Raw genomic sequence first — 27,151 nt, 5'->3', positions numbered from 1 at the left:
GCATGCAAAAGCATGCACATTACTTTTCTTAGAAAAAACTTTTGAAATTACACGCCGAAAGTACCGTTATTCTCCGAACAAAAAAGAACAATTCTTCGGGATTCGAACCCAGAACACGTCAGTATGAGCTAGATATCTCGGTTAAGTAAGTAAAAAAATGTTTCTTTTTTTGCTGTGCATTGAAACGATTCAAGAAGCAATTTTTCTTCAAATGTAAAAAGATACAACAGCCACCCTTGAAAAATTAATAAATCCCTCTGAATGGTCGATTACTTATGACAGGGTTGCCAAATAATTGGGAATAATTAATCAAAATACTTGTTCCAAGATACAGCTAAAAAAGTAGTAACCCAGCTGCGTGTAAAAGTGCTGGGTGTAAAATGAATATTGCATTATTTTATGCAATTTTATGTAATTTTACGCCCTGAAATATGTAGCCCATCAGAATGGGTAACCTACTTGACCGGAATGTCATGCTGATATATGCGTTTATCCATGCAGCTTTACATCGGTCTGATGGCCGAGTGGGCTAAGGCGCCAGTCCTTATTTGTTGGTGCTGGGTTTGAATCCCGTCGGTTGCAACTTTGTATTGTGTTTGCAAAAATTGAACATGATGTGTGTAATATTAAGTGTTTATTTTGACGAAGGTGATGTGCATGCTTTTGCATGCGATTTTACCATCGGATTTTTGGCTGTGTAATAAAACATTTTTAAAAGTAAAAAAAATATCAAAATCAAACCATCCACATTAACGACCCCCGGGTCTTTTGTGGTCTCTATTGCAAGTTTCTGCTCGAACCTAGGAGTCCGAAGGCTTGAATGGGGAGAGCACCCAAACCTCTTTCTACTCCAAGGAACCTTCCACCCGAGTGTTTGAACTGACGACCTTTGGATTGCGAGTCCAACCGCCGCCAGCGATTCCACCGGAGTAGGCTTGGTTTGGTGTTTTGTTTGTACTTATGGCATGGAGAGGACTCCTACACCTGGAATGTCTTAACGGCCTAACAACCAAGACCGGGACCGACATTTTACTTCCTCATCCGATGGGAGGTTGCAGCAGGTGGGAAAGTCATTATTTTCAAAATTGCAGTCATCCTACTTTGATTTATTTTTGTATAATTCACATAAGTACTCATAGCAGAACACAGTGTTGGCAGATCCTCCAAATCATTATTGAAATTATCCTTTAATTTAATTTTTATTGGCAAAAAGGCAGTTCACAATATTTTTAAATTATATTTTATATTAAATAGTTTTTCCGATTTCGGGTCATTTTGCCTCAACTGTACACAAAAAAGTAGAAATTCGAAATCGACTTTTTCTGATCTGGTAGTGCTATCAAAGGCAAACTTATGGGAAACTGGACGAGCTTTCCGGTAAAAATATTTACGAGACTGAAAAATCAAGTCTGTCATATAGAAATTGCCAAAAACCACTTAAAAACCTATTTTTTCAAAAATTATGTTTTTAAAACCGCTGCGCTGTAACAATTATTGGAGATAGGACAATGGTCAATATGGAGACTTTTATGTAAAATTGTCTGGGGAATCGATTCCCACTATTGGTTTTTGAAAATTTTGACGTTTAGACCACTTTTCAAAAAAATAGTTTTAGTAAATGATTTTTCTATATTTTTAGGAGAGACATACCATCCTGCATGTTTCGTGAGTCTTTTCGTCACATTTTAGGCTATTTCTACGAAAATTTTGAACGAAAAGAAATCGTGACATCACCTTAAAATTTAACTATTAAACTTAAAATTTGAAAAATCTCATAGAATTGGCGTGCATTTTTCATTCAGTGTATTTTTTTTTTCAAAAAGCTCGTCTAATTTCCTACAAGTTTTTCTTTGACCACTTTTTGATACGATGCAACGGCTTCGAGATACAGTAATTTTTAAATTACAAAATACAAAAATATTGAAAACCCTTACGCCCTTCTCAAATGTCATTATCGAGTGCAACTGGCTCCATAAACACAAAAATGGCTTTTATAGGCCAAGGATAAAATGTCTAAAAAGTTTCATTGAAATCGGAGAGGGTCGGGAACAAAAGTACCAGAAAAATTCCTGATTTTAGCTGGAATTGCTCATAAATAAACAATATATTTTAACAAATCAATTGATAGTTTGAAAAATATTTATAGTAGCATTACTGCTGTAAAAAATAAATTTTGTGATAAAAAATTATTTAAAAAAAAAATAAACTTGACTTGAACATTTGAAATTTTGTTATTTTCGCCTCATCTCCTTCGACCTGAACCAGAGTCGAGTGACAAGAACTTTAAATTAAATTTATACAGGACTTATTTGGAAAATGGGTGTGAAGTTAAGCCAATTTTGACATGGATTAAAATTTATAAAAATTGTTGTATAAAATACACAAATTAAAAAATGCCGTTTTAAAGTACAGTTTTAAGCAAAGACTCGATTATCCGAAGTTTCGATTAACCGACTTCGGATAATAGAATAATGAGAATTTTTTTGAGTATTTTTTTTATTTTTTTACTTTAAATATCACATTTAAATTCTGAGACCCCATTTTAGTCAAATTTAAATAATTAATTGCCTTAAAAATTACTAAATGTATTTTTTTCAATATTTCATCACCGCCATTTGATTTAATAATTCTAAATCACTTTAGCGTAGTTTGAGAGTCATATTTAAGCTAAATAATAAAAAATAAGACGACCAAAAAGTTTTTTTTCGTGATTCGATTATCTAGAGTGAAATTTTTTCGAGGCCTTTTAGTCAAATTTGATTAATTGATTGCTTTCAAAAATAACCAATGTAATTTTCCAAAAAAAATTCCCCGCGACTTTGGCCGCCATCTTAGAATTAAAAATTCGAAATCACTAAAGGGTAGTTTAGGGGTCATACTTATGCTTGGCAATCACTGTACTGTACTGGACTGTATTAGAATTTTTGGTATAGAAAGTTAAATTTTCCCACTTTTGTGTGTTTCTCTAAAACATTTGAATAGAAAGAAATGCACTAAGGTAAAAATTTGCAAGAATTAAAAACTTGAAACTAATTTTTTTTACAAAATTGCAAATATTTTTCAAAGTTTATGTCGCCCCCTTCAAAATCGGTTCGAAAAATCAGGGAGCAAAACAAATATTTTTTCAAAAAACTTCAAAATTTTAAAGGAAGCAGAAGTCTAACCAACTGAAAACAATTAGAAATGCATTTTCCTGCATTTGAAATCATATTTAGCATGTCTGGAATCGTTACAAAATATTTTCAATTTTTGTAAAATTCAAATATACGGCGCCACAACAAAATTAAAAATTGAAATATCATTTGTATTTCCATTATTCGAATCATTTTAATTTTATTTTTGCAATTCAGAAAAGTGTATAAACAAAATTAGGAACCACTGTTAATGGAATTCCACCGAAAAATAGACCACCAATGCAATCAAGTTCCTCGAATCAGCTGTTGAGCAGCCAAGTAGCAGTTACAGTATGCTCGAAACTTGCTGAAAGGTAAACATCATCTCTCTTTCACCAGACAAAGAAAGCACCCTCTCGAGCCGCGATATTCGTGTCAGACGCTAACAGAGAACGCGAAGCTAGTTTGAAATGGATGCACCACTTGAAGCAAAAAAAAAACACACGTAGATTGCATTTTCGCAAGCTTCTTCACCCGGAGCGGATCGGGAGAAAACGGGACGGCTCTTCCTGAACTTTCTTCCAGATCGCGGGGTTGTCCAAGTTGTCTCCACGATTTGGCGAGATAAGTATCTCGACCAAGTAGGCCTCTCTCTTGCGTGGAGTTGTCACGTTCAGTTTGGCACGCGCAAAATGCGCTCTTTTCCTCAGCGCTCAACGAACCGTTTTGCTCTATTTTGATCGTTGTCTACAAGTGAAACAAGGTTTGCTGCATGTTTTCGGCAGGGGAAAAATGGCGATTTGTTGCGCTAAACTGCGGAAATAGATTAGGATCTTGCGAGAAGAAAGTCGCTCGTTTGTCGCTGAGTTTCGACAAGATTTATCGCACAATAGTCGTGAATAGGACAGATTTGTAGATATGTTTGAATTGAGGTACAGACTTTCTAAATGATTTCCGGTAGGCGATTTTGAAAAAAACGTTCTTGTTAAATCGCCGCAAAAATCAAAAAAAAGAGGCTTTAAACAAAACTTTCTGGTTAAGAGTAAATTAAATCCCTGATTCAACCTTCAAAAGACGTACCTCCAAATTAAAATATCCATTGAGCAACGCCTATCAACAATCAAACCCATGATTACAGTTTCTCTTTGAGCGCGTGCGCATAAATCTCTCCAAAAACCTTCCGAACCTAAAACCGTGTAATTAATCATCAACAAACGGTTTAATCATTGACTTTTCACGAAAAAAAATCACTTTCACTAGCCAAACGCCGAGATCTGGTAGCTCGTTCGCGCGATATCGCACACAAGAGATCTCAATTATAGAGTAGTGTTCCCGTGAATGCCCAAAAAAGAAGCACAACCTCCAAACAATTTAGAAATTAAACAAAAGAAAATGAAAAAAAGTTTTCGCCGGAAAAGGGAAGAAAATCTGACCATATCGTAGCTCGGCAGATCGAAAGTTTCAACCCAGCGTTACGTTTATGGTAATTGCAACAAAAAAAACCTTCGATTTCACTTGAGCATTTTTCGTATGCTCATTGTGCGCAAATTCCCCTCTCTCAAGTTCAGAAAATCGGAAAAGTTTGCAAAAGCTTACCGACCCGCAGCCGGTTGCGAACAGTTGCTCATTAGGGAGAACCTTGCAATTTCTCGTTAAGTAGAAGCACATAATGCCGCCAGACGGTAGTTCAGGTGTTTTGATAAATCGTTTCTTGAATTTAGGTTGACACGGAAAAAATGTTGACTATAAAAAAACTAAATTGTAACAAGTAGCGTGACGAAAATAACTTTTTTTAAATGCATCAATCAACAATTAAACGGTCAATTTGAATGATCCCAAACTAACCATTGGTTCAGTAGTGATTTACGTCTATTTGTCTGTGCTAGCACCCAGCGAAGCTGGGTTCAAATCTGGATTACATTACATTTTGACTGGCTCCTAGTAGTGCTTGGTAGCCTTGCTGTAGCATTTATAGTCGCCCTCGCTGGCACGTTACGCTATTCTGGGTTTCCAGTCTCTCTTTCCCTTTCAATTTCAATCAAGTCGTGGGGGTGGGGTTAGTATTTGTTTGGGTGAGCTCCACCTTTTTTTTTCTTATTACCAGCTGGTGCAGTGCAAAAAAAACGTGCTCGGTAATGGCGCCAAATTCCGCCCATTGCTGAGTTTATGTGCAACATTCACGACAAAGATCTAGTCAGGTTTTTTAGCAAGCGCAGTTCGTTTTTGTAGTGTTTGTTTGGAAAGATAAATTATTTCAAGCGATAAACTTGCAACAAACGGAAATTTGCATGAAAGTTGGAAATTTTTTGGCATAAAAAAAGTTGATATGGATTGAGAAAAATACTGTCATTCAAAATTAAGATTAAAATTGTACAAATAAATTATAATTACACAAAAACAATCCATTTTCAAACCATGATGATCTCACAGCTAAAAAAGTAGTAATCCAGCTGTGTGTAAAAGGCCTGGGTGTAAAATAAATATTGCATTATTTTATGCAATTTTATGTAATTTTACACCCTGAAATATGTAGCCCATCAGTATGGGAAACCTACTTGACCGAAATGTCAAGCCTATATATGTGTTTATCCTTTCAGATTTTCATCGTTCTGATGGCCGAGTGGGCTAAGGCGCCAGTCCATACTGATGGTTTGCAAAAAATTTACATGTCTATGTGTCTAATTTAACGAAGGTGATGTGCATGCTTTTGCATGCGATTTTACCATCGGATTTTTGCTGTGCTGGCTAAACTAAAAAAAACATATTTTAGTTTCTTCTAGGAATTCGCCATTTCTTCGATTTTTGAGTTTCAACTTGCTGGAATTTTGTGAATAAATTCTCTTTGTTAACAAAAATAACCCATTGTTATCTTTTCGGTCATAAAATATAAGTACAATTTCGGCAGCTGTCCATACCAATTTTTTTATTTTAAATATAAATAAATCGGAATCTTGAAAACGATTTTTTTCTGTTCGATATTGTATCTTCGGCAATTTTTTAGGCATACAATCCAGGCTCGAATATCCGAAGTCCTTGGAAAATTTCACTTCGGATAATCGAATCGATCACATTTTTTTTTGTTGTCTTATTTATGAATGTCGAGCTTTACCCTCTACTGCCCAATTTTTTTTCGGATTTTTTTATTTTTCCCGTGTTCAGGAGGTCATTTTGAGCAACTTTTGTTCTACGAAAAACTTTACTTCTCTTGTTTTAGATTTTTCTTGTTTCATTTTTAGTATTTTAATTTGCATTTATCTTGTTTAGTTTAAATAAATGCGTAGAGGCACTGAACTAGACTAGACTAGAAAGTTTTGAAAATGTTGGTCGTCGTTGATCATGGCCGTTTATCGTCACCCGCGACAGACACGGACGACGAAACAAAGAGAAACGCAAAAAGTAACTTTTTCAAAACTTTTTTTCGTAAAATCGCGATAACTCGTATTGATTATAAGCAAACCTCTTATGTCTATATATAAGAATTTTGGAATTGTTTGCTCTACAACTTTGTAGAACATTGTTACACTCTGAAAAATAACCCTGCAAAGTCAGAAAAAACACGAAATTTTAAAATGAAAAATTTTGTTCTAAATAAAAAAATGACCTTTCTGGGTCAATGTAGATTCGAAAAGTACATTAAATTTCCCATAAAATGACATGTTCCAAAAAATTTTAAATCGAGTAACGGAAAATGGGTGAATTTTTAAAACTTTCTTAGTGTTTTTTTTCGATGAAAAATACGTTTTTTTTTGGAATTCGGAGTACGCCATCAAATTGGGCGTCTAATTTTACATTAAAGTCCCTTTGACACCAAATTTCTATCTCATCACCGTTTCAGGCTGCAAATTATTGAAAAACACCTCTTTTTTCGCATGTTCAAAAATGGAAGGGGTCGTACCGCCCCTCCGTCACGAGATATCAAAAAACGGACCTCGGATTCGTGATCAGGGACAAAAGTTACCCCTTAGGACAAAGTTTCACGCAAATCGAAGAGGGGTCGGGGCAACTTTTCCCGATTTCGTGTGAGTTGGTAGAGAATTACCCACATAAAACAAGTAAAACTTCCAACCCTAAAATTTTCTAAAATTTTAAGTGTTCTTCTTTCCAATGCTTTTTAAAGATCAAAAATTGGTTGAAAATTTGATTTTTGGCGATTTTTTAAATCGAAGCCCGTCTATAGGCGGGGTTGGGTTGTAGAGAGTTAAGTATGATACCTAAACCACGCTAAAGTGATTTAGAATTTTTAAATACATGAAGCGACCAAAATGGCGATGATGAAATATTGAAAAAGGCATTTTTTATCCGAAGTCTCATTATCGAGTAGATAGGAAGAATCGTAGAAAAAATAAAGTTAAAATAATAAACTGTTTTTCAATTTGTACATGAAACGAATTGCGCAAAAAATCATTTTTTTTTTTGTTATTGAAAATGCCATTTTTGGAGCATTTTTTTTAAATATTTTATTTTCGGAAATGTTTAAAATTAAATCGAACCATTTTTCAACATAAATTTCAGATAAAAACCAAGTTGTTTTCATGGGTGATTACCTGAAAGTGACTGTTTGTAAAAAAAGTTATTTTATCACCAAGCCTACGAAAAATTAAAAAAAATAAACTTGAAAGAAAAGAAAACGTTCGAAATAGTTATCTTTCCAAATATTTCTGAAATAAAAAAAAAACAAATCTAATTATTTGTGTTATGATTTTTTTCTTAATGATTTACCAATAATCAAAATTTATTAATAAAATACATTTAAAAAAATTAAAATACATTTTAAAAAAGCCCAAGCCAATTTGCTTGACTTTTTTACGCATTTTCAAACATAGATTTCTCAAAATATTTATTTAGAATAATTAGAATAAAAAAAATATCGAAAAAAAAGCATATTGCATTCGTTTAAGTAAAGGTTTTCTCGTTTTTTTTGCCGAGGCGCAATAACAGATAATTTTGATATAAATGAAACCCAAAGACTGAAAGAAATTCACGGAAAACATGGAATTTTCGAGTGAAGCCAAAAAAGTGGGGATAACACAAATAACTCCACCAAGTTTAATCTCGATCAGAAAAAAGTTGATTTTCATTTTTTTATTTTTACATCAATAGTACGCGCAATGTTGATGTTGGAATTATATATGCATAGCATTTGGAATTGTTAACTCTCAATTATACAAGTTTATTCAATGAAAATAATTTTGAAATACTGTTTTTCTTACCCCCTGATTTTTCAGAAAATTTTGCAACTTAAAATAAAATTTGAATTGACCTTATTATAATTACATCAAATAATATACTAACAGCTAGGAAAATTCTGTTCACTGCAGATGTTTGCTAAAGTTTCAAGAGTAAAATAAAATGCAAAAGTTTCAAAAGTAAAATAATATAAATAAAATATATTTTTCCTTATTGTTTGAGACTTCACTATTTTGGGACCAAAGATCGTAATAAAGCCATTAAATTTAAAGGACAAAATATATTCATGAATTCCTAGACATTTCTTATATTTATGTCAGAAGCATGAGAGTAATTATGCATAAATTATTTGATGATACAATTTGCCTTTGAAAAAAAAAATGGTATTAGTTTGCAAAACACGGGTTTCGGATTAGTCCGGAAAATTTTTAAATAAAAAGACATCGGTTACGTTTTCTAGTTCAATTTTGATTTCTAATCTTTAAATGGCAAAATTATCAATTAAAACCAATCTTACAATTAGAAATCACTCAATTATTTTAAAGCAGGTGAAAACGTTTCACCTGAGTAACCCCCATTGAAACAAAACGAACCGCAAAAAACTGACGGCATCCAAACATGTTGTTAAAAATGTTAAAACAACATCAAATTACCTCTGCCCACCTCTCCCCACCTCCCTGATATGCCCAAAGGTGTGCGCGCATGGCACGTGCCCGAATCATAATCATTTTCTAATTCCTCACACTCCAAAAGAAGAAAAAACACCAACTTCTCAAGTGATGATGAGTTTGAAAGAGAAAACTAATCACCATCATCGGGCAGAGAAAAAAAGGGAACACCGACCCGAACCTGCCACGGGGTCACGGATTTGTTGTTTTTTTTTCGGAGAAATTTTCCCGAATTACGAAAAAAAAATTAAAGCTGAACCAACGAGGCGCGCGCCCGGCACCACTTTGGGTGGGAAGGAAATTACACCAGAGTCCAAATTTGACGAGAGTCGGCCAGCAAGACAGGTGTTTTCTCCGGGTGGCGCGAGGTAGCATAAATATGTAGAAGCTACTCTAGGGAAAAAAAATGTAAGCGCCATATGGTTTTCTGTGTTACTTTTGGAGCAAAAAAAAAAAAGTTGAGAAGAGAGCAACAAAAAAACAAGCTAACTGCAAGTGAAAGAAAGGAAAGAAGAAAAGAAAAGTAAAATTGCTCCGGCAGGAATAATAAAAAAAGAAAGAAGCAAAAAATTAGGAAGATAATTGCGATTATAACTGAACCGTGTGCGCATAGCATTGCTCAAACAAACACTCACCACTGACCCATATATTGAGGGGTGAGGGGGGATGCTGAGATGATGGAAAGCTTGGCGGTGCAGTGGGATTTTTAAATGCTTAAACCGACAGGTAGCAGCACCCGAGTTGTTAGAAGACTGTGGAAGGTCATCACAAAAATCTGGCTGCCGAATAGTAATTTAACAATTAAATTCAAATAACTTTTTGATATATTGTAACTCTACCAAGAAAATAGCCACAAAGAAGAAAAAATCAAGCATTCACACAGGTTTATATTTTGTAATCAGCGAATCTATAATAGGCCAAATGTTTACCCTCAACAACCAATGCCAAACTCTCAGAGGCCTCAAATTTCAATAAAAAAAATGTCAAAAAACCAATTTTTATCCAATTTTCAATCTTTTAAACTCATTGAAATTTTTTATCAATTTTTATTTATTTTAAATGTCTTATTTAACGCAATTTGTAAAATCCCGAAAACTAATTTTTTGCAATTCCGTCTTGAAACTTCCTACTTTTCCTGTCATTCTCGCGTGACGAAACAGCCTACTGTTATCTACTTAAAATAACATAATCGAATAGAAACACATTTCAAAACAAATGCTGAAAAGTTCTACTTTTCAGCACTGAAATGGATGCTGAAAAGTTGAACTTTTCAGCACTAGTTTTGAAAAGTAATACTTTTCAAAAAAAATTGATTTAAACGATTTATTGACAAAATACATTAACATTCGACTTATAATTTCACTCAATGGGTGTTTTTCAGAAATGCACAAAAATGTTGTATGTAACTCGTTGCAAACCTTGATTTTTTCAGCACTTGTCGTATTTATCCAACTCGGTGAACCTCGTTGGATAAATTTACGACACGTGCTGAAAAAATCTTCTTTTTGCAAGAAATATAAACAACTTAAATTGCATGTCCTGTTAATTTTTTTTCAATTAAATTATGCTCTCACTATTTTTATTTACAGCAAGAAAAAAACTGTTTTTTTAACTAAGCTGTTTTCCAACTGTAACTAAGTCTCTAAATTTGTTTTTTTTTTCGATTAAACAAATTTTCCAGTTAACAAAAATCAGTTTCTTTATATTGATTGGATAATATTGATTGGTAAGCAAGTGTGAATTTTATTTCAAGTCCTCCCTCTTTCATTACTTTCCCCCAGAAATCAGGGAGCAAAAAATACTGATAATATTAATTTTCCAGGGAAAAACTCGTATAAAATACTTGATTAGTACAAAATCAATTCATAACTTCGTTTTTTTAAGATATCAGAGTTTTGACATTCCTTTCAACTGTGATTTGTACTATATTTCATTTTGATGTAATTGGATATTCTAACAATAGATTTGCTTCGAAATTTTCTGAGAAAAAATAGTAAAATCACAGTTTGTTTTGTCTTTTGACGTCCTGTAAAAACAATTTAACATTATAAACCATTTTGTTTAACTTTTTGTGTAAACATTTTAAAAAAATACGTTGAATTTTGACATTTTTGTATGTGTTATTTGTCTTAAACTTAATAATCAATTAATTTAAAATTTTGCGAAAAAACTTTTTGATATGACGCAAATGAGCAATTCTCTACGAAATCGGTTTTTATTAAAGAATTTTAATTTTTGGATTTATTAATCCGACTGAAACTTTTTTGGTACCTTCGGTATGCCCAAAGAAGCCATTTTGCATCATTAGTTTGTCCATATAATTATCCATATAAATTTGGCAGCTGTCCATACAAAAATGATATATAAATATTCAAATATCTGTATCTTTTGAAGGAATTTTTTGATCGATTTGGTGTTTTGGTCAAATGAAAAAAATGATACACGGTAAAAAAAATTTGGTGATTTTTTATTAAACTTTTTGTCACTAAAACATGATTTGCAAAAAAACACTATTTTTATTTTTTTTCATTTTTGATATGTATTAGAGGACATTAAATGCCAACTTTTCAGAAATTTCCAGGTTCTGCAAAAAATCTTTTACCGAGTTATGAATTTTTGAATCAATATTGATTTTTTCAAAACATCGAAATATTGGTCGCAAAAAATTTTTATCTTCATTTTTCGATGTAAAATCAAATTTGCAATCAAAAAGTACACTAGTGATGTTTTGATAAAGTGCACTGTTTTCAAGTTAAGGCCATTTTTAGGTAACTGTTTTGAAAATAGCCGAAGATTTTTTTTTTAATTAGTGCACATGTTTGCCCACTATTTTTGAAAAGCTGAGAAAATACTCTATATTTTGCTTTTTTGAACTTTGTTGATACGATCCTTGGTTGCTGAATATTGCCATGCAAAGGTTTTAAATCATGGAAATATCACAAAATTTCACGAATGTTTCATATTATAACATTGTAAATCGGACCATTCGTTGCTTCGGACACCTAGTTTCGAGTAGTAATCTCGCAATCGAGAACGCCAAGGCAATGCTGTAGAGCGAACAATTTGATTTTTTTTAGTTACTGAGATATCGACATTAGAAAACGGTGGGTTGTTTGGTGGGACTTGGAAAACATCAATTTTCATGTTTTAAAACCTTTGCATGGCAATATCTCAACAACTGAGTGTCGTACCAACAAAGTTCAAAAAGCATTATTTAGAGAATTTTCTCAGCTTTTCAAAAATATTTTTTTCAAAAGTGGGCAAAAAAGAAAAACTGCAACTTTTTTCAAAAAAAGTTACCTAAAAATGGCTTTAACTTGAAAACGGTCCACTTTATCAAAATTGCACTAAGGCCGTTGCAAATATTTTTTGAAGTTTATGTCCCTCGACTCTGGTCGGGGTCGAGGGGGGGAGCAAAAAAAATAAAAATATATAAAATCCAAATAGCAGCTATGGTCTCAACATTTGAATGAAAAAAGTGATTTAAAATGCACTTTCCACCTTCCCGGTTGTTTTGCAATCATTAGTTTTCAAAATATCCAAGTATTGAAGAGATTTTTTTTCGTCAAAAAAAAACTTTTTGCGGTGCTGTACATTGGAATTTCAAAAAAATTAAAAATATTTTTGATCGATCACAGACAAGCTAAATATGGTTTAAAACGCAGGAAAATGCATTTCTAATGGTTTTCACTTGGCTAGACTTCTATTTCCTTTAAAATTTTGAAGTTTTTGAAAAAATATTTTTTTTGCCCCCTGATTTTTCGGACCGATTTCGAGGGGGGGGGTCTCTGTTGCAAGTTATTGCTCATTTCTAGGCGTCCAAAGGTTATGTGTGGATTTTTTTTACGCAAAATGGACCGACGTTTCACTTACCCATCCGATAGACGGCCAGGAGGATAAGGCGGGAATTCCTTATATTTTCGGGCGGGATTCCTTATATTTTCGAAAATGTTATGAACTTTACTAAGCCCCAAAGTTATGATCAGTATAAATCTTTTGTTAATTTTTTTTCAAATTACACAAAGTCGTAATTGTGAAAAAAAAACAAAAACCAAGCAAACGCTAATCATTTGATTAAATAATTGTAGTTCATTATATTTTCTAATGATCTCCAACAGTCTGGCCGTTATCAAAAATCGAAAACATATTGAAAAATGGCAAACATATTCATTAAATAAAATTGAAAATGTATTTCCTAAAAATTTAATTTTTGAAGGCATCTTTGCTCAAATTTTCAAAAATGTAACCTTGAGTAATCAGCCATAGATATTGAAGTATTTTAAGTGTTGATGTTGACAATAAATTCACAACGAAAATTATACAAAAATGTTGATTTAAAAATAAAAATAAATAAATTTTCAACACCAATCTGAACGTTGATGAATTGTTTCTGTTTAGATAGTCATTAGGCTATTTCTTTTTTATTCATTTTTTTTCCTCCACAAAACAACAAACCAAAACACACGGAAAACTTTCAACGATAGTTCGACATGCCTCCCCGGACAAAAGCTGACAGTGGATTTACAATGTTTTTCATTGTTACAAAACAATAGTTTTTGCTGTTAAACCAACAACGGTTTTACAGTGAAGTTTGTTGTTCAACAACGTTTTTCACTGTCAAAAGGGGGGTGGTTAAGCGTATTCACAACGAACTTTTTTTGTATGGGAAACAGTGGATTTTATTGTTATTTTGATGTAATTTCTGAACGTTCTTAGAGCTGTATTTTACAACCATTTACAGCATTTTTACAGTAAAAAGCATGGTTTTAAGATAACAGTGCCGTACAGCATTTCTACAATAAAAAACGTTGTTTTTTTCAAAATTCGTTTCTTCATACCAAAAAAAAAAACAAGTTCTAGAGTTTACATTATTTATTTAATACGATTGATCGGTAAGTGTAGGCACAAATGGTGCTCGTCAGTTATGATCAGGAATCAGTTGAAGACATTGTTTCCATGGGCTTCCTTCAGAACCTGAGCCTTGCGCAAATTCTGAATTTTTTCTGCCAATGCCTTGTTGAGTGTGGCCGCGTTGGCCTCGATTGATATCTTCTCATAGGCGTCCAGCCCCGCAACCTTGGCAACATGTTGCCTTGCCTTATCTGAAATTTGAAAGATGTTCTAAAAATGTGTATAACATGAAATAATGAAACTTACTATGGATAAACTTGAGTTTTTTGGGTGAAATAGGCTTCATCGCTTGGCCACCCTTAGTTGTCACCTTCATCGTGCGAAGGCCTTCCGTCCCATAAAAAAATACAGCCAGGCGCTGCGCGAAGTCGGCAGCATGTTTCGACTGGGAGCTGATGTCTTCCATTTCGGAAACGGTAATATCCACTCCAGCTTCAGTGGTAAACACCTGAGGGAATAAAAAACAACTATCAGTCAGACTAAAATATAGAATCATTCAAAATATTTACGCTTGTTTCCTTTCCGAGGCGCAATTCCCGGATCATCGCCATCTGCGTGACAACCAGCTGGTTCAGCCTGGATGATTTCGCTTTTTCTTTGAGCAGACTGTTAGAAAGCTCCTTGGTCTGCTCAAGCTGATGAAGGAACTTGTTCTTCCACATGTTAACGTAGGTCAGCGCGTCGTTCTCCGGTTGTGGTGTAGCTCGAGGTGGGGTTTTCTCAGCTTTGATGGGCATCGGGAACGGATCTTCTTCCATGGCCGCAGATTGTTTGGCGACTTCGGTGTGAACGTGTAACTTCGAGAACTTATCCAAGGTCTCCTGGAAAAAGATCAACGTTTATTATAAAAGTGTCAAACTTTAATGGAAGCGGCTGAAAATACCTCTTCTGATGTCGATCCGTCATCGTAATCGCCGTCCCCCTCCTGACTGTCGTCTTCTTCGTCACTGGTCATTAGAGACAAGCTACCGTTCTTGGTGGCAGCTTCCGGCACGGCCGTCACACTCAAATTCAGAGGGTCCTTGGAGGTCGACGGTCCCGGGCAGTTTTCGATAAACGCGCCACTTGGTATGGACACCATTTCCAAACCATTCTGGCTCAGGCTTATTCCGGATTTCTGAAGCTTTTCGTCCAGCTGAAAAAAAAAACATAAATTAAATTTATTTTAATTTTCAATTCATCTCTCTCTAACCTTCAGTTTAAGCGCAGAATCGTTCACCGTTTTGGCCGCACTTTGCTGTTTTTTCTGACGTTCTGTTAAAATAAAAAAAGAACATCAGTCTGAGGAACACTTTTAGGTTAGGTTTGGTTTCAAAATTTTCACCTTGGGGCTCCGCCCCCGCCTTCCGGGAACGCTTTTGTTGAGCACTTTTGGCCGTAGTCTTCACTTTTTTGGGGTTTTCTGGAAAGATAAATAATAAATATTGTTTATTAGATGTGTAACATTGAATCTAAAACTAATTTGCTAAGTTACCTTTCTTCGTTCGGCCCATTTTAACGACGAAAAAAAATTCTGCAGCAAATGGCGACCGACCACGATGATGGAGACTGACGGTTTGATTTTTGTTGGTTGCACTCTACACACACACACCTCTTTTTTCATGGGTACACTCTAAATTTTGTCAAGCACGAAAAAACATAAACTGTCAACTTTAATCATGTGATTTTGAAACTTTTTGTTTAAAATAATGACACGCATGTATTTTTTTAAATAAGAGCATAATTTCTTGAAGCTGTATATTAGAGTTTGATAAACAATGATTGTTTTTTTTATGATAAAGAGAAAATTGCTAAAATTCTAAAAGGAGCAATTCAGAATATGCGTGTTGCGGATGTTAACAAGTGCACGCAAAATCCACATAACACAGATCTGTGTAAAATTTGACACAGATTGCCCAAAACCTGGAATACACAGAATCTGTGTAGAAGCCTTGTACACAGATCTGTGTACAGCCGCTGTCTGTCAAATCTGTGTAATTTTTATTAAACAAACTGTGTAAAATTTTACACAGATCTGTGTAGGATTTTACACAGATCTGGGTAAAATTTTACACAGAATCTGGGTAGAATATAAAATATGGTTTTGATTCTGAAGATGATTTTGAACATATATTTTAAAAATAAAGCACATTTTATTAGTTTAAGTCTGAGATTTTAAACATAATAAACATTTGATTTTTTGAAACATTTGAAGGAGCCGCAGTATCCGTTTGCTTGTGTTGTCTTCGGAACTCCTCCTCTGGAATAGCTGGTGTGGATAGTTTCGCAGCGGGCAAGCCTGGCACTTCTGCCGCACACGAAGTAGGACATCCAAGAGAAAAGCTACCGATCTGGAATAAAAATCGTGAGAGGTTAGAATAAAGGTTAGCTATTTTTCATGAGATGCATTACCTGAAAAGTTGAAAATCCAATTTAGGACTGATTCTTATTGGAACCGATGGCCGAAATGATAAAAAATCTAATAGAGAAAGACAATTTAACAATAATTCATGGAAAAAATCACGAGAAATAACTTACCAAGTTTCTCGGAGCTGCATGAAAGTCGCCATCTTAAGTTTTTTGGTTTTTACCCAGATTTGAAACGAAAGCTGATCGAAAATCTGTGTAATTTTTTACACAGATCTGTGTTATAAAACTACACAGTTTTGACAGCTAGAACATGTTCTACAATCTGTGTAATTTTTTTACACAGATCTGTGTTATGTGGATTTTGCGTGTGCAATATTCCGTAAGGTCCGACTTCATCTTGACATTTTCGTTTTTACACAGTCCGACCTTTTGTAAAAGACGTTGATAATAAACTGTCAAACAGCTGTTAATTTTTTTTCTTTAAGCTTTGTAAGAAATCAAATAATAAGTCAAAAATCAAATTAAAATGCGTAACTCGAGAAATTATTCGCTTTATCACAAAGTTCGGGGTGTTCCGTACTCAAGAAATCCAAAACCGGTAAAAAAAACATTATAATTAAGTCAAAATATAGGAAATTTCAAATAATTCTTCGTAGATCTCACGAAGTGCAGGATCTTCGCCAAGTACCACGGAAAGGGTGACAGTTTCCGGCGTAGGACTTCGGGCGGGCGTTTCCGGGGAGGGCAACGGAAGTTCCTCTTCAAATGACGAGGTTTTATTTTTATAATATTCATGTTTTGTTTACAACCTAAATAGCTTTTGTTCCAGATCGCAGGACCATCTCGGGCGGACGTATTCGGGAAGGACAACGGAAGTTCCTCTGTCCCAAATCAGGAGGTCTTTATTTTTTGTAATATTCATGTGTTGTTTACAGATTAATTAGCTTTTGTTCCAGATCGCAGGACAACCTCGGACGGGCGTTTCCGGGGAGGACAACGAAAGTTCCTCTTCAAATGACGAGGTTTTATTTTTATAATATTCATGTTTTGTTTACAAACTAAATATCTTTTGTTCCAGATCGCAGGACCATCTCGGGCGGGCGTTTCCGGGGAGGACAACGGAAGTTCTTCTTTCCCAAATCACGAGGTTTATTTTTTTTAATATTCATATTTTGTTTACAAACTAAATAGTTTCTGTTTCAGACCGCGGGGCCATCTTGGGCGGGCGTATTTGGCAGTATGAGTCCGGGAAATGAGGTGATTGGATTCTGTATGTTGTACATAATTTGTGCTAATTTTTTTTCTCTTTTTGCAGTTCCTAGACACTGGCGATGATTTCAACGATCAGGGTAACGCAACAGATTATGACCATGAAGGCGATGAAACGGATTCGAACGCAGAATTTGGTCCAGATGATTTTTTTGAGCACTCCGAAGAGGTATTATTTTGTATCAGCAAGTTTTAAAGTTTTTATTTTTTTTTTACTTTTTTCAGGACTCAATGTTTGAAGAGGGTGAAAAACTGAATCCCAACTTAAACATAACTAAAAATGAAGTTATCCTTATGTTGATGAACATATTCATGCGTCATAATCTCACAAATCGCGCCATGGAGGATCTTTTGCGCATGTTAAACATAATCTTCGGCAGAAAATCGCTACCTGAATCTTTTAGCTCATTTCTCGCGTTATGCTCGTCACAAGATTATCATCGACATTATGTTGGTGATAATTGCAAACTCTACCAAGGAGAGAATGTTGCTGAGAGCTGCTCAAACTGTTGCAATACCAAGAAGTCATTTTTTATATCTTTCGACTGGGAATCAAACTTAAAGCGCATTCTCGCGAAGCACTGGGAGCTGATCGTAAATCACAGGCAATCAAGTAATGAGGAAAATGATATAAAAGATATCGTTGATGGGAAAATCATAAAGAACGTGACACAGCAGACAAGATCAAACGCCACAGACATAAGCTTGAGTTTCAACACTGACGGTGTAGCAGTTTTCAATTCTAACACCCGGAAATCCTTGTGGCCCATTATTGTGACTATCAACGAACTTCCGCCTGATTTGAGATTCTCACGCCGGAACACAATCGTCGCTGGATTATGGCTTTCACGTGAGGAACCAGATTTGAACGTTTTCTTAACGCCGTTTCTAGCCCAAATACAAAAATTGTCGGAAAATGGTGTGCAGCTAAACGAACATACCAAGTGTTCTGTTTCGACGGTTTGTTGCTGCGTTGATAGTGTGGCTAGATGTAAAATTCAGCAGCTGAAACAATATAACGGTTATGAAGCTTGCAGCTTTTGTACTCATCCAGGTTCTCTTGTAGAAACAAAGCAAGTGCGATACAAATATTTAGAGAACGTTAGGCCGCGAACCAACATAGATGTACTGAAAGCCATGGCATTGTCCAACCAGCGAGGTGAACCTGTAAACGGATTTAAAGGGATATCACCACTTGTTTCGATACAAGATTTTGATATTGTTGAAGGCTGTCCGGTTGATTATCTTCATTGTGTGCTCCTTGGAGTATGCAAATTAATGGCCAAGTTGTGGGTGGATGGAGTGGGCAGCGATTATTACATCAGAGCGCACGTGGCACAGATTGATAATGTTCTAGATTCAACGTATTCATTTCATGAATCATCAAGAAATGCCCGTAAATTCTCCGATCGAAACTCATGGAAAGGCAATGAGTGGCAAGCTTGGCTACTTTTATACGGTCCAATTTGCTTGTTGAACGTTTTACCGCAAAAATTTTACGACCATTTTTGTACTCTTTCAACTACAATCAAAACTATGTTGTGTGGGCCATTAAATTCACAAGTAATTGGAGAATGTGAAGCACAACTAAGCCAATTTGTTAAACAATTTGAAATGTTTTATGGAGAACAACACATGAACTACAATGTCCATCTCCTGCTGCATTTATCTAACTGTGTACGTAATTTTGGTCCCCTTTGGGCATTCTCTTTGTTTAACTTCGAGGATTTAAATGGAGTGCTCAAAAAATTTGTTAAAGGTCCTAACAGCCCAATTTTGCAGGTCACAATGCGATGTAATTTATATCACGAACGTTTTTATTCACCAATGTTTGAACTAGTACAACAAAAAGTAGTAAGTTTTTGTAAATCATTAGATAGTAAGCCTCAAATTAGCACCATTGTTGGAAAATGTCCCATTGAACTTTTGGAGACTATTGAACATGATTATGCAGACAATTTATTTTTCATTCAGAACAATTTTATTACCGGTAAATATCTCTTCAAGCCAGATCGGAAATGGCCAAATGAATCTGAACGGTTTAGATGTGATTCTACTTTCTCAATAGTGGATGATGGGCATACCATTTTCGGTATTATCAGACAAATTCTCACTAAAAACACGAACGTATTTTTCGTTTACATACCAATAGCAATTAATCACATCAATGATTGTTTTGCTAGTGGAACTGTTGCATCTCGTAGATTAAAGATGGTCAAGATTAATAGTAGCTTAAAAAAATGTGTAAGAATTAAAAGAGACGATACGTTGTATGTCTGCAAGGTAGATTTTGTGCCATATAAGGATTAATATAACGTAAAATTAATGTATTAAAAAATAAAATTGTTCAATTGCTTTCGTCTGAACCAGTTTTTTTTGTTCAATTTGCAGCTTTCTCTTGTGCCAAGTGTCCCATACTGTATCAGATTAAATAACCCTTCATGACATCGTTTTTACATAGCAATATGTTGTTACAATAAAATCTACTGTTAAACCATCAGTTTTGATTGTTACATTATCCCAGGGTGTTACAATGATTTAACAGTAAATAATATATTAACAACAAAAAACATTGTAAATTCATTGTTTCTACAATCAATTCCACTGTACCGTTTTGTCCGGGTCCCTGGAGCGCAAAATAAACACAACCAAAACAACCAGAGAGAGTGAGTACTTCCACCGAGTGGTGCAAAAGAGATAACACATATCGAGAGCAACACACTTTTTTAACTACTCAATTTTGCACTATCGGTACAAATTGCTGAAAACCTCCAATGTTTTCGCCAACTATCCCGCAGAGATGCCATATTTCCACGTCAAACCTCTCTAAGCCAGATGGCGGTGGTGGCGTGCACATTGGCAATAAATCGTTTTGCACACGTCGATCTGGATTTTGTACCCAGTAGTGCAAGGTACAGTTAGACTAGTTTTACTCTAGCTTCGTGTGCTTCCCTGTGGAGTTGCTCACGGGAGGACCAGTTTTGTCCGCGGCACGGAATGTCTGGACGTTTTAAGAAGGCAGTGACCGTTAAAAAGTGTTGCCAAATTTGACAACTTCCTTTTTTATGATTGATTTGAGTAATTTTCACGGCGGAAGTAACCTCAAAAATAAGTCAAAAATTGGACCGTCTACCCTAGAAGCGGGAGCTTTCATCCCGTTTTGGCCTGCAGTCGTTCCACGGTATGCTCCATGGCGCAAAGTAGGTCGTTTTCAGTTTCATTTCCCGGCAGACAGCGTGTTTTTGCTAACAATTGGCAGCACTGCAGGAGAATGCAAAAAAAAAACTAGGTTATGTAAAAGTTTGAATGATACGAAGTTAATTCGTTAGGAATGTTGCGGTAGAATTTCGTCAATTCTAGTTTTTTTTTGTCAGATTAGGAAGTTAATACTAAAAACTATACTTTCAAGCTAAATTTATGTACCAAAAAACGTAATACAAAGGTTCAGACCATTCTCCTGAAAAGTGTTTCAAACCCGCTAAAAACAAACCTGCGTGACCACGAGGCAAACGTATTGCTCAATTACACCCCGCTAAAGCCATCACCACCACCACCAGGAAGGCAAAAGAGCACGTGCTTGAAAATGCAACGCTAAAAAAAAGCACGTCGCGTTGCCCGTCACTGGTGGTGAAACTGAAAGTGTCAGAAATACGCTGCTACTAACCAACTATGAGGAAAACCGCCACCCCAAAGTGTGAGCAAATGTCACACCAAGGCTTGGGTGGTTTTGTGCAGAGACGTTTGGAAAAATGGCACGATGATTGAATTGTGATTTTTGAGGAAATGCATAAAAAAGAAACTATAGATTTTCAATTTTGAAGACAATAACTTAAGATAACCAATACAAATTGAGCAATTCTCTACACGCAGAAAAATAAGGCATGTTTGAATCAACAAAACTTTTTGTTGATTTGAAAATCAAGATTTTTGTTGAATCAACGCTAAACGTCAAAGCAGCTTTTTCAAAACAACAAAAGACTTTTGTGGAATTGAGAAAATAAATGTTTGTTTCAACGCAATTTTTTGTTGACTATATTCCACAAAAAATTTGTTGATTCAAACCTCGTACAGGCTGATTCTACAAAACATTTTCTGCGTGTAGTTTTTTACCTATTTTGGTTCTAGTACCTATTTCCGACCCACACGGTAGAATTAACTTAAACACAGATACAAATTTGCTTATTTTCTAAATAATTTTTTGTCGTTATAGATTGATTTCCTAAAGAAAACCATATTTCTAGAGTATTTTTTTTAAATATCCTAGAAGCTATTGTGTTTCATATGAGCAGTTCTCTACGAAATCGGTCTTTTATCTTCAATTTTAATTTTTGTATTTTTTAATCCGACTGAAACTTTTTTGGTGCCTTCGGTATGCCCAAAGAAGCCATTTTGCATCATTAGTTTGTCCATTTAATTTTCCATACAAATTTGGCAGCTGTCCATACAGAAATGATGTATGAAAATTCAAAAATCTGTATCTTTTGAAGGATTTTTTTTATCGATTTGGTGTCTTCGGCAAAGTTGTAGGTATGGATACGGACTACACTGGAAAAAAATGATACACGGTAAAAAAAATTTGATGATTTTTTTATTTAACTTTTTATCACTAAAATTTGATTTGCAAAAAAACACTATTTTTATTTTTTTTTATTTTTTGATATGTTTTAGAGGACATAAAATGCCAACTTTTCAGAAATTTCCAGGTTGTGCAAAAAATCTTTGACCGAGTTATGAATTTTTTAATCAATACTGATTTTTAAAAAAAATCGAAATATTGGTCGCAAAATTTTTTCAACTTCATTTTTCGATGTAAAATCAAATTTGCAGTCAAAAAGTACTTTAGTAAAATTTTGATAAAGTGCATCGTTTTCAAGTTAAATCCATATTTAGGTGACTTTTTTGAAAATAGTCGCAGTTTTTCATTTTTTTTTAATTAGTGCACATGTTTGCACACTTTAGGAAAAAATATTTTTGAAAAGCTGAGAAAATTCTCTATATTTTGCTTCTTCGGACTTAGTTGATACGACCTTTAGTTGCTGAGATATTGCAATGCAAAGGTTTAAAAACAGGAAAATTGATGTTTTTTAAGTCTCACCCAACCAGCCCACCATTTTTTAATGTCGATATCTCAGCAACTAATGGTCCGATATTCAATGTTAATATATGAAACATTTGTGAAATTTTCCGATCTTTTTGAAAACATTATTTTCAAAATTTCAAAATCAAGACTAACATTTTAAAAGGGCGTAATATTGAATTTTTGGCCCTTTTGAAATGTTAGTCTTGATTTGAAAATTTTGAAAATAATGTTTTCGAAAAGATCGGAAAATTTCACAAATGTTTCATAGTTTAACATTGAAAATCGGACCATCAGTTGCTGAGATATCGACATTAAAAAATGGTGAGCTGTTTGGGTGAGACTTAGAAAACATCAATTTTCCTGTTTTTAAACCTTTGCATTGCAATATCTCAGCAACTAAAGGTCGTATCAACAAAGTCCAAAGAAGCAAAATATAGAGAATTTTCTCAGCTTTTCAAAATATTTTTTTCAAAAGTGTGCAAACATGTGCACTAATTTAAAAAAATGAAAAACTGCGACTATTTTCAAAAAAGTTACTTAAAAATGGCTATAACTTGGAAAGGGTGCACTTTATCAAAATTTTACTAAAGTATTTCTTGATTGCGAATTTGATTTTACATCGAAAAATGAAGTTGAAAAAATTTTGCGACCAATATTTCCATTTTTTGAAAAAATAAGTATTGATTAAAAAATTCATAACTCGGTCAATGATTTTTTGCACAACCTGGAAATTTCTAAAAAGTTGGTCCTCTAAAACATATCAAAAAATAAAAAAAATTAAAAATAGTGTTTTTTTCAAATCAAGTTTTAGTGATAAAAAGTTAAATAAAAAAAATCACCAAATTTTTTTTACCGTGTATCATTTTTTTCCAGTGTAGTCCGTATCCATACCTACAACTTTGCCGAAGACACCAAATCGATTAAAAAATTCCTTCAAAAGATACAGATTTTTGAATTTTCATACATCATTTTTGTATGGACAGCTGCGAAATTTGTATGGAAAATTATATGGACAAACTAGTGATGCAAAATGGCTTCTTTGGGCATACCGAAGGCACCAAAAAAGTTTCAGTCGGATTAAAAAATACAAAAAAATCGAATGACCGAAATCCTAGAGAACTGCTCATATGTAAATAAAACCAATTAAAAAAAAGCAATTTTTCAGAAAAATCCAAAACAGGCAAAAAAATTAAACAAAATATTTTTTCAAACATTGATTTAAAAAAACTGGCAATAGATCAAATAAAACTTTTCCTTACTTTTTATTTAATTGAAACAATTTTGCAATCAAAACGAAAGTTCCATTATTTGCCCATTAAAAAAAAAATCAGAATGCTGAACCTCAACCTAAAAAAAAATATTCCAATACAAATTATGTTTTTAATTCATTTTAGGCTTGTAATTTCAATTTTTATATTTTTTATTTTGTTGCCCCCCTCCGCTTTGGTCAGAGCCATAAACTTCAAAAAATATTTGCAACGGCCTCAATGATAAAAAATAGTCACATTTGTTGACTTACTAACTATAACTAATAAAAAAACAGTTTACGTACAAAATAATGGACAAATTCACCAAAATATTACATGATTGGAGAAATTACAAAAATAGTTTATAGAAAGAACACAAGATTCTATAAATATTTTCGAATTCTTATATTTTATAATTTTATGAATGTAATACATACAATTGTAAACCAAAATAGCTGTATAGTAATTTTATAATTTAAAAAAAATCTGTCAGACAAACCTAATAATGAAAAACAAAAAAAACTAAAATTTAAAGTAATGGCCTATCTACAATCACTTAGCTTAAAATAGTTAAGTAAAGTAAAACTTAGAAAATGTACACAACTTACGGCCGTCATCCACAATCAACTTAGAAAATTTGCTGGGCTGATATACGTTGCTATGCAGTTGTTTGTTTACCTTTGATATGGAAACGTCAACTTACCGTAGATTTTGAAATTTTCCAAACCATACGTCAAGTTTCTAATTTTATTCCTTTTCATTGTAGAAGATCAGATTCATTTCCATTGATTCAAACTCCTAAGCTAAGTGAAATTTTCTAAGTTAAGTTATTGTAGATAGGCCATAAGAGAATAGGTGTTTTAAGCAGATAGTTTTTTTTTTCAGCTGATTTGAGTGTGTTGGTGGATTACCGTTAATAATCACCAATGAAAATAATCGTGGATTGGCATTTAACAATGACAATATTTGCGTGGTGTTTGTTTATCGATGATAATGATATTTTTCAATTTAGTTGAGCTATTGTTTTATTTTTTCTGTGTAATTCAAAATTAAATAATTACAAATATTCAACCGTATACAGAAATTATTGCTCTGTAGGGCCAAAATAAAGACATCTACCAAGCAATCAAGCTATCTTCATAGTCTTCTCTCTTTGTGCAATCGAATGCGTAAACACAGATGACTAAACCCTCCACGCAAAGTTCCATATGGTGTGGCTCACCCAACCAGCTCATTGATCCTCTCCACTGCTAATGATTTGCTTTGTTGTGAGCGCACTCCACACTTTTACCACCTTCTAATCAAGAGCCGATATCGACGCGATAAAAGACAAAAGATGGCAACAAAAAACCCGCGCCGTTATGACGACCCTGCAATAGAGTCATTCACACGATAACAACAGCAACAGCAGAGATGGCGACGACGACATGTGCGCAAATAAAGGGGGTTTATCTTGGAGATTATTTGAGTTTTGTTACATAAAGCTTTACATTTCTACTCGATTGTCGCCAAGGAATCTTATTTGTCGAAGATTTGGATGATGGTTTTGACCTTTTGCATCGTATTTGGCCTTAAACGTCAGGAAAATCATAATAAATTTGTCAATAAAAACAATCACAAACGTTTGAATGTGTGCGTTTTAAAAGGAATTAATCAAAAGTTTGTTATTCAAATCTCTTAAATTTCGCCTGTTTAAGTGGGAATCCACCGGAACTCTTATCATCATCGAGTTTGTAGACTTGCGGGTGTCCCTTATCAGTTCGTTGACGGTCCGAGCTCGGTGAAACTGTTCATTACGAAATTGACCGTGGCTGATGATAACTTCAGTGGCCACCGAAACGAACTTTCCATTTCTAGCACTTTGATGAGTGAACTTGAAAAATGTCACGAATTGCTGCAGTTGTAGTTTGATAATGAAAAGAACAAAGCAGAAAATACACAGTGATAAGATAAGTTTGGTGACATTGATATTGACCATGTGACCATCGATTCGAGTTTTGGAGGTTGGAATTCACTTGAAGAGCTTCGCATTAACTTCGCCTACTGTGACCCTCTTTGGTCAACCATGAACCGGCGAAGCCGCCGCCGTCTGTCACGGTTCCGAATCAAAACAAAGCCTACTTGTTGTTTTTTTTTCTTCGCTTCTCGTCACCGATCTGCAAAAGTTACTCAACACCGCGTGAGAACTGTGTCTGGGTCTGGGAATCTGTGTGCAGTTTCTGACGCGTTTTGCCGCCGGCAAAGTGCGTGGGCGTTGAAAGGCTGACAACGAGTCGGAATGTTAATTAAATTACCAAGCCCGGCGTGATTAAATCGTCGCGGTCTAGGTCCGCGACTTGACTGTTTCAGTTAAAGTGGCGTTTAATGAGTTGTCCCCCGAAGTCGTGAGGGTGTGATTTTGAGAGCCAAACTATTCAGGTCAGATTTGATCATGACCTTGGATTGGGTTGAGAGAGTGGAATGACGTTTTAAATTGGAAAAAAAGAATTTCAGTTACGACTGAATGTTTGAAGTATTTTTATATATAACAACAATATGACAAAAGTACCTTACTTATCTTCAATAAGTATTGATTTAAATTGAGTCCTTACCTGAAAAGAGAAATTAAAATAATTAAAAAAATGCAACAAAAAATCAAATAGAAAAATTTGAAAAAGTTATTTTCAAGATATATTTTTTTTTAGCTGTGCTATAGTATAAATATATGGGTCATTCCACCTGAAGCGGAACACCATTTGAAAATTATCATCTCCGATTCTGCTCAAATTTGGCAGAGCTGTTGAGACTATCAAAACATGCAAAAATTCCGAATTCATCAAAATTGGACCACCCCCTCCATTTTTGTACCCTCCCAAAAAATCGACTTTTTGGCGATTTTTGAGCGAAACCCCTATCTTCAAACGACGATAACTCAGGAACCACAAATCTTAGAGGGTCGGTCTTAGACTCAATTTTGAAGGAAATTGGACGTAGAATCCATTTCCGTGATCAAAATTTAGATTAAAATATGTTTTCTACCCGTATTGCGCAATTGAAAACTTTGAATGGCCGTATCTCAAAACAGCCCTATTTATTTTTTAAATTTGACCTCACCATCGTATTCCCCGTCCGATTTTACATAAGAATCATTTATCGACAGAAAGGAATATTTTTCGTTCCAGAGATATCGAATTTTCAAGTTTTAAGTATTTGAAATTACCTATAATTATAATATCTACACTCGCCGCATCTGCTAGAAGCACTCAGTCGTGCTGATCAATAATAACTACCTGGTGTTCTGTAAGATGAATTATTTTTTCAATTTTATACGATTTTGAGATAATCAAT

At 34.3% G+C, this 27,151-nt stretch overlaps 3 protein-coding genes across 9 annotated transcripts in view; 1 reads left to right on the top strand and 2 right to left on the bottom strand.

Moving 5' to 3' along the window:
- LOC120420471 (uncharacterized) overlaps positions 1 to 27,151 on the bottom strand; it is a 76,808-nt gene that overhangs the window by 34,027 nt on the left and 15,630 nt on the right. The gene's annotated exons all lie outside the window — the stretch shown is intronic.
- On the bottom strand, positions 13,823 to 15,495 carry LOC120420473 (uncharacterized). Its single transcript, XM_039583511.2, has 7 exons — positions 15,354 to 15,495; positions 15,204 to 15,281; positions 15,072 to 15,133; positions 14,763 to 15,014; positions 14,389 to 14,700; positions 14,126 to 14,327; positions 13,823 to 14,070 (listed from the first exon to the last, which is right to left on the bottom strand). The coding sequence occupies exons 1-7, from the start codon at positions 15,370 to 15,372 to the stop codon at positions 13,904 to 13,906; spliced, it is 1,092 nt and encodes a 363-aa protein (XP_039439445.1). The 5' UTR covers positions 15,373 to 15,495; the 3' UTR covers positions 13,823 to 13,903.
- Positions 16,633 to 19,849, top strand: LOC120420472 (uncharacterized). 2 transcript variants are annotated; one of them, XM_039583507.2, is made up of 8 exons: positions 16,633 to 16,826; positions 16,885 to 17,001; positions 17,046 to 17,126; positions 17,185 to 17,250; positions 17,307 to 17,375; positions 17,432 to 17,485; positions 17,544 to 17,666; positions 17,723 to 19,849. In XM_039583507.2, the coding sequence occupies exons 1-8, from the start codon at positions 16,755 to 16,757 to the stop codon at positions 19,805 to 19,807; spliced, it is 2,667 nt and encodes an 888-aa protein (XP_039439441.1). In that variant the 5' UTR covers positions 16,633 to 16,754; the 3' UTR covers positions 19,808 to 19,849. The 2 variants fall into 2 exon arrangements, with proteins under 2 accessions (XP_039439441.1, XP_039439443.1); XM_039583509.2 differs by having other exon boundaries at positions 16,634 to 16,826; positions 17,058 to 17,126.

This window comes from Culex pipiens, chromosome 3, assembly GCF_016801865.2.
Source record: "Culex pipiens pallens isolate TS chromosome 3, TS_CPP_V2, whole genome shotgun sequence".
NCBI lineage: Eukaryota > Metazoa > Arthropoda > Insecta > Diptera > Culicidae > Culex > Culex pipiens.
The sequence above is the reverse complement of the archived record's forward strand: the minus strand, read 5'-3'. Positions and strand labels throughout refer to the sequence as shown.